Raw genomic sequence first — 8543 nt, forward strand, 5'->3', positions numbered from 1 at the left:
AGTCACAAAACCGAATGGAATCCGAGCGTCGAGACTACACGGGTCACAGTCGAGGCAATTAAACCCAATATTGACGGACTGTGTGATGATATCTTCTGCTATGATCTGTTGAGACAGTGATATCAAAATCGAGACCGGAGTTCGAGATTTTGATATCACTGTCGAAACAGACCAATAGCAGAAGATATCATCACACAGTCTGTCAATGTTAGATATAATTGCTAATTCTCTGGACATTTTGTATTTACTATAAAGAAATAACAAATGTATATGTCTCTGTTTTGGCTGTTCCATATCCCTCCCTCTGATTATTTTTTCTTTATGTTCACTCTTTTCTTGTACTTTTCAGTACTTAAAATGTCTTTTCTTTCAAAAAATCTTTAGTCACTTGCTCAACTAAATTCTGGGATCATTACATTTTCATATGTATTTGTTTGTTTTTAAATTTAGGTGTTTTTGTTTTTGAAGTGGGGAAGCAATAAAGAGGTCGTCGATATCAAAACTGATATCGACGGAAATGTCGTCGATATCACTTTTACAATGAGCTCAGTTTTGCCCAATTGACCAATGGAAATCCACGTAACATATGAAATAGCAATATTCAGCTTTAAAGGTGATTGAACGTCTAAACTCCTTTGATTGATCGCATCATGATTAATCTGATAAGGCGGCGTGCGTAGATCAGGAACCCGCAAAAGAAACGATCAACGATGAGTTAGAATGTTTTCACTGTGATAGTTCCTAACGAACACTGTACAAGAGAGCAGTAGGTAACTGCTTTAGTTCAGTGTTCGCAGCGCATTATGTATTTTGTACATGTAGTCAAGTGGCGTATCCAGTCTTTTTGTGTAATTATCTCCTGCCCGACTCAGTTGCCTCCCCTGTCTATTATCTTCCCCTGACCCAAGTTGTGGCTCCCGCTAGGATTATTGTGTGTTTACTATCGTAGGGTAGACTCTTGACCGGATTCCTTTCTAACCTCTTATCCCAGATTTAGGTGGTCGTTATGTAACGTGCCGCCAGGCTGTCTGGGTATCGTTGGACGGCGGTTTGTCAAGTGGGTGTCATTTCTTTTGACAGGGTACAATCATTGAAGATGCCAGGTAGCTTGGAGGTTCTATAGTCTCTTACCCCCCCCCCCCCCCCCCTTCTGTGTATCAGCTTTGACACTGCTTGTAATCTAATGAGCCTTATCCGGTGTGCGTAATATTTCCGGTGCGTGACACCTCTGTAACGATTTCTGCCTCGGTAACGATCCCTTTTCATTGGGCAGGCAATCTTAAGTAGAACGCCCCCCGTTGTCTGACACCGGGTATCTTTCCTATTGGCTATTGGGAATCGGAGTTGACCAGCCTTTAAAAGGGAGAGCATTTAGGCTAGAGGAGAGAACGCGATTTGTGATATACTGAGCTGTGTGCTGCTCGATTGTGTCGGTTGACGTGAACGGTCGAAGTGCTGACCATATTTGTCGCGAAGTTGTAATCAGTCGACTTGTGGTGTTAGATTCCGATACCTGTGCTCTTGTGTTTACGTTTCACTGAGTGTGCTCACTGAGGAGAATCTGTAAGTAACTAAATGCTTTATTCATTCCTTATGCTGTATTCTTTCCTTATGCTCTATTCTTATGTTTCATTTGATGCTATGATGTTTGCATTATGTACATTTTGACGCTGATTTGGTCCCGGGCGATGTCCGACGGGTCTCGCGTCAGAGTTGATGACGCCATTTTGATCTAGCGGAGAGATGTGTTTTCTAGATCAGTTTCTAATTACTTTTATGATTTGGCGCTGAAATTGAGCGTTAATAACTTCTAATATTTGATGACCAGTTGTTCTAAAGCTGTTTTAGAGTCTAACCAGTGCAAATAATTTTAAGAGAACTCAATTTTTTCTCGGTATTGGGATGCTGTTTCCCAATACGGATACCTGCTTTTAACCGGTATTAATCAAACGTGGCTCTGACTTTTATAACTTTTAAACATCAATTGGATGAAATAAACACTCGTTTTTATCGTCCCATCCCCCCAGAATACGTATGTGGATCCCACCTATATTCAGGTGATACAAAGTACTCGACCTTATCCAATCTTAACAGATCCTCTGGGGTCCTGATTTGGCCTATTATGGTCCGCTGGACCCGAAAAGCAACAGCTAACTAACTAACTAACAGATCCTCTTAAATATCTTATCACCCCCACTCCCGTCATCCTCCCTCTTTTAACCAGCCCCACCTTTTTTGTTTTTTTTTGTTTTTGTTTTTGTTTTTGTTTTGTTTTTTTGTGTTTTTTGTTGATCGTATAAACCAATTCATGTCCAATATAGGCAATTAAGACCTGACGGACAATAAGCCCCTTAAATTTCTTCTTCTTCTAGAGGAGAGAACGCGATTTATGATACTGAGCTGTGTGCTGCTCGATTGTGTCGGTTGACGTGAACGGTCGAAGTGCTGACCATATTTGTCGCGAAGTTGTAATCAGTCGACTTGTGGTGTTAGATTCCGATACCTGTGCTCTTGTGTTTACGTTTCACTGAGTGTGCTCACTGAGGAGAATCTGTAAGTAACTAAATGCTTTATTCATTCCTTATGCTGTATTCTTTCCTTATGCTCTATTCTTATGTTTCATTTGATGCTATGATGTTTGCATTATGTACATTTTGACGCTGATTTGGTCCCGGGCGATGTCCGACGGGTCTCGCGTCAGAGTTGATGACGCCATTTTGATCTAGCGGAGAGATGTGTTTTCTAGATCAGTTTCTAATTACTTTTATGATTTGGCGCTGAAATTGAGCGTTAATAACTTCTAATATTTGATGACCAGTTGTTCTAAAGCTGTTTTAGAGTCTTGTAAATTAAAGACTCGTAAGAATCAAGTAAGGCAGACTCGTTCTCATTTTCCCGCCAGTTCAATGGGCTTTGTTTGGGGAAAACACATATACACATTTTGTACTAGCATTCCACTGGGCTAAATAATGTCTAGCACATAAGACTCGCGCGTGTATCGTAACCCATGTGTATCGTTGCCATTTTTCCCCATTTTATCACATATTATTTCTGGAGATCAGTAAAGTCTGAGTAGTAGTCGGTTAAAAGCCCAAAGTTAAGCCCTCAGTGCCATTGGCCCGTAAAGCTACCTATTTACGATTTAGGCGCAGAAACCCCTACAATTGATGAACGGGAATTATGGTTGACATATATTTTGGGTAATGAACTCGTATCATGAGTTATCTTTCTTATTCTTGTCGTTATTATTCAACTCGATGAAGATGTGTCTTCATGGCGATGAACATACTTAATAATAACAATTATTTTGCAGTTGCGGTTCATGCAGTTGGTTAATTTATGTAGAGCATTTTCCAATGCAAGGCTTAGGCCTAAGGGAAGATGTTGGTTACTTCCCTTGACATTAGCTGTTGTGGAGTTGTTTAACTCACTGTGGATTCTCTTTCAGAGAATGCTGTGTCTGCAGGATTTTGGCTGTATTGTTACTTGTCTATATTTGTCATGATTATTTTGACAAATGATACAGTCATACATTCATAGGTTTATTGTGGAATGTATGTATGGTTAGGATGCATTGGTATGAATGGTGCGTTTTACTTGTTATGCCATGTACTTATATTATGTTTTCTTTTCTTTTCATGTGTCATCAGACACTGCTTTCTGGTGTCTACTTTCTGGTGTTTGCTTCTGGTGTACGTTAAGTAAAAGTCACGTTATCGCAACCTCTGTCTTGGCGTCTCATTTATGCTTCCTGGCCTATTCCCCCCCTTCCACTCCACCCTATCACATCTGGCGCATGCGGAGCAGGATTCAGGAAGTAGAGACGCCGTAGTTTAACACCAGAAAGCAGGGAAAGCAGTGTAGGAGGTACTCAACATATCCAAGATGGCGGTCGACGGGGTTCCTAGACCCCAGTGGCAGATGTTTCCCCCTCCCAGGCTTCCTGTCTTCACTGGTGGTGACGATGGCTGTCAGCTTGACGATTTCAGCACCGAGGCACGTCGCGTCATTTCCCACTTCAACATGGCGGCACTTGGAGGGGAGGGAGCAGAGTGGCTGATCCAGTCACTCGCTGGGGCTGCCAGGAAGGAGGTTAACCTGCACCCCCCTCAGGCGACCGCTACGGCTGACCTAGTCCTGACCATTCTGCAGGACACGTTTGGTGACCACGCCAGCAGTTCTTCGTTGCTTTCATCATTCTTCACGCGCTACCAGGGACAAGAGGAGGGCCTTCTTTCATACGCCCACAGTTTGCAGTCTCTGCATGTCAAGATTAATTCTGTTGTTCCTGATACATTAACAGATGATGCTCTCCGGGATCATTTCATCCATGGACTGTTTTTGCATCCTCTACGACGAGATCTGCTGCGCTTTGTGAGAGGGCGTGAGGCTGTCACTTTTGCTGCTGTCCGTGCCGAAGCTCTTAGGTGGATGAGGGAAGATGTCGATGTAGTGGCTGACCAAGCAACTCCTGTTTTCAAGGAGAGGAGTGCCGGGTTAAGCAGGCTGCAGGTCCCAGTCAACGAACTCGCCATCAAGTCAGCAGAGCTTCGAGCTGCCTTGCACCAACGCCCGCCGGCTGCCCCTCGTCAACAGCAACCGTCCGCGAAGCCACGTTGTTGGCTTTGCAACCGCCACGGGCATCTACAGAGCAGGTGCCCTACCAAGCGTCATGGGAGTCAACAACCGCTGTCATGGAGACAGCCCAGTGAGCTACGTGTGGACCAGCAGTCAACATCCATCAAGCAACCGCCCCGCGAGCAGAGCAGTCAGACAGAGGAGGTTGTGACTGCTCAGGAACAGCTGACGTCGAAGCACGAGGCCTCCATTGACAGATTAGAGACCCGACTGAAGAAGGAACTGGAGGCCAAACAACAGTTACAGGATGAACACTTCCAGAAGGACTTAGAAATACGCCAACTTAGAGAGCGGTTAGTTTTCAAGTGTGAAGAGGTGTCAATTGAGCGGAAAGCAGCAGGACACATTCGCAAAGACCTGGAAGCGTTGTTGCAACAGCAGCTCACAGAGAAAGAGCATCGGCTTGCGACAGCCCCAGCCCCCGTAGAGCTTCACGACGCTGACCCGATAACATTGTGGGATTCTGTGCTCAATTTGTCCTGCCCCTTTACTCCAAGTCCCAGCTAAACCACCCCCTCGTGAACAGTCAGGAAAACAATGTGCTGCTGTCATGTGGGCAATGTGTCATTTGTGAGACTGTTCGTGCTCTGCTAAGAGACTCTGTGTACACTATGATTATTGATTGCCTGTTGTATTGTGTCTTGTATGAATGGGTTGGGTGACTGTGCGTGTCATCCGTGACTGTTTCTGATTTTATTTGTTGTTTCACTTGGGTGAACTTGTGTTTGATTTATATATGTCATTTTCAGCTATTCCCGAGGCGCTGTACCTGCGAGGACGCAGTTGGTATAGAGCTGGGGGGGATGTAGCCAAGTGGCGATTACATGTACTGTTGTCCCTCTCTTTTACTCCCCTGTCTATTATCTTCCCCTGACCCAAGTTGTGTCTCCCGCTAGGATTATTGTGTGTTTACTATCGTAGGGAAGACTCTTGACCGGATTCCTTTCTAACCTCTTATCCCAGATTTAGGTGGTCGTTATGTAATGTGCCGCCAGACTGTCTGGGTATCGTTGGACGGCGTATTGTCAAGTGGGTGTCATTTCTTTTGACAGGGTACAATCATTGAAGATGCCAGGTAGCTTGGAGGTTTTAGTCTCTTACCCCTCTCCCCCTTCTGTGTATCAGCTTTGACACTGCTTGTAATATAATGAGCCTTATCCGCTGTGCGTAATATTTCCGGTGCGTGACACCTCTGTAACGATTTCTGCCTCTTTAACGATCCCTTTTCATTGGGCAGGCAATCTTAAGTAGAACGCCCCCCGTTGTCTGACACCGGCTATCTTTCCTATTGGCTATTGGGAATCGGAGTTGACCAGCCTTTAAAAGACTGAGCATTTAGGCTAGAGGAGAGAACACGATTTGTGATATACTGAGCTGTGTGCTGCTCGATTGTGTCGGTTGACGTGAACGGTCGAAGTGCTGACCAAATTTGTCGCGAAGTTGTAATCAGTCGACTTGTGGTGTTAGATTCGGATACCTGTGCTCTTGTGTTTACGTTTCACTGAGTGTGCTCACTGAGGAGAATCTGTAAGTAACTAAATGCTTTATTCATTCCTTATGCTGTATTCTTTCCTTATGCTTTATTCTTATGTTTCATTTGATGCTATGATGTTTGCATATATGTACATTTTGACTCTGATTTGGTCCCGGGCGATGTCCGACCGGTCTCGCGTCAGAGTTGATGACGCCATTTTGATATATCAGAGAGATGTGTTTTCTAGATCAGTTTCTAATTACTTTTATGATTTGGCGCTGAAATTGAGCGTTAATAACTTCTAATATTTGATGACCAGTTGTTCTAAAGTTGTTTTAGAGTCTTGTGAATTAAAGACTCGTAAGAGAATCAAGTAAGGCAGACTCGTTCTCATTTTCCCGCCAGTTCAATGGGCTTTGTTTGGGGAAAACACATATACACATTTCGTACTAGCATTCCACTGGGCTAAATAATGTCTAGCACATAAAACTCGCGCGTGTATCGTAACCCATGTGTATCGTTGCCATTTTTCCCCATTTTATCACATATTATTTCTGGAGATCAGTAAAGTCTGAGCAGTAGTCGGTTAAAAGCCCAAAGTTAAGCCCTCAGTGCCATTGGCCCGTAAAGCTACCTATTTACGATTTAGGCGCAGAAACCCCTACAATTGATGAACGGGAATTATGGTTGACACATATATTTTGGGTAATGAACTCGTATCATGAGTTATCTTTCTTATTCTTGTCGTTATTATGCAACTCGATGAAGATGTGTCTTCATGGCGATGATCATACTTAGTAATAACAATTATTTTGCAGTTGCGGTTCATGCAGTTGATTAATTTATGTAGAGCATTTTCCAATGCAAGGCTTAGGCCTAAGGGAAGATGTTGGCTACTTCCCTTGACATTAGCTGTTGTGGAGTTGTTTAACTCACTGTGGATTCTATTTCAGAGAATGCTGTGTCTGCAGGATTTTGGCTGTATTGTTACTTGTCTATATTTGTCATGATTATTTTGACAAATGATACAGTCATACATTCATAGGTTTATTGTGGAATGTATGTATGGTTAGGATGCATTGGTATGAATGGTGCGTTTTACTTGTTATGCCATGTACTTATATTATGTTTTCTTTTCTTTTCATGTGTCATCAGACACTGCTTTCTGGTGTCTACTTTCTGGTGTTTGCTTCTGGTGTACGTTAAGTAAAAGTCACGTTATCGCAACCTCTGTCTTGGCGTCTCATTTATGCTTCCTGGCTTATTTCCCCCCCCTTCCACTCCACCCTATCACATACAGTTCAATCAATCAATCAATGAGTCTTATATCGCGCATATTCCGTGGATACAGTTCTGGGCGCTCTGCAGTGATGCCGTGTGAGATGAAATTTTATACGGCCAGTAGATTGCAGCCATTTCGGCGCATATTTACCTTTCACGGCCTATTATTCCAAGTCACACGGGTATAGGTAGACAATTATTAACTGTGCCTAAGCAATTTTGCCAGGAAAGACCCTTTTGTCAATCGTGGGATCTTTAACGTGCACACCCAATGTAGTGTACACGGGGGGGGGGGGGGGGGGGGGGGGGGGAGGTTCGGACACCGAAGAGAGTCTGCACACAAAGTTGACTCTGTGAAATAAATTTCCGCCGAACCTGGGATCGAACTCACGCTGACAGCGGCCAACTGAATACAAATCCAGCGCGCTACCAACTGAGCTATATCCCCGCCCCAACAAAGTAAATTCGATTTGTTACGTCGCATGCAGTGTGCGTATATATGGCGTCAGTGTGTCATTGTGTCAGAATATCGATTTGTATCGTCAAGGGACCTAATTCGTGCGATATCGAGCTCTTTGATGCCCTTCTGTCGATGACTCGACCTTGACTTCGATCTATGTAGGCCTACCACAACACAGCTGACTTTGTTGAAAAGTGCAATGCGGCTTGGGGCACCCGATTTCTTTTCAAAATCAAAGAGAGTTGCTCGCGCCTGAATGAACCACAGGAGCTTGTATCAAATCGCCGGTCGATCATTATTTACAGTCTACTACTACTATATACTACTACTGTAGTAGGGCCTATATAGTAGTAGTATATGGTACTAGTAGACTGTAAATAATGATCGACCGGCGATTTAGTAGTAGTATATAGTAGTAGTAGACTGTAAATAATGATCGACCGGCGATTTGATACAAGCTCCTGTGGAATGAACAAACATTTCAAGTACAAAGTGCTTCGATCGAGATATTACTGACGTCGCCGAATAGGCTTATTTCTGTATTGGTGTCACGTAGGCCTATTGTGCTCTCCGAGGTGGCACGATGTTTGCACATCGCTACTTAGCCTATATTGTATTTGTTGCTTCAAGCCTTTTATTTGCTCGTGTAAGCAGATGCACTGGTAAACATTTTACTGATCTGCTTTCGTA

General features: G+C 43.6%; 1 protein-coding gene across 1 annotated transcript; it reads left to right on the forward strand.

Annotated features, from left to right (window-relative positions):
- The first annotated feature begins 1916 nt into the window (after nt 1–1916).
- Nucleotides 1917–5145, forward strand: LOC138979501 (uncharacterized). Its single transcript, XM_070352212.1, has 2 exons — nt 1917–2553; nt 3703–5145. The coding sequence occupies exon 2, from the start codon at nt 3886–3888 to the stop codon at nt 5143–5145; it is 1260 nt and encodes a 419-aa protein (XP_070208313.1). The 5' UTR covers nt 1917–2553; nt 3703–3885.
- Nucleotides 5146–8543: the final 3398 nt, after the last annotated feature.

This window comes from Littorina saxatilis, linkage group LG11 (assembly GCF_037325665.1).
Source record: "Littorina saxatilis isolate snail1 linkage group LG11, US_GU_Lsax_2.0, whole genome shotgun sequence".
NCBI classification, from domain to species: domain Eukaryota; kingdom Metazoa; phylum Mollusca; class Gastropoda; order Littorinimorpha; family Littorinidae; genus Littorina; species Littorina saxatilis.

What these genes read in the sequence shown, in the direction of transcription:
- LOC138979501 (XM_070352212.1), top strand. Translation starts at nt 3,886, where the DNA reads ATGGCGGTCGACGGGGTTCCTAGACCCCAGTGGCAGATGTTTCCCCCT.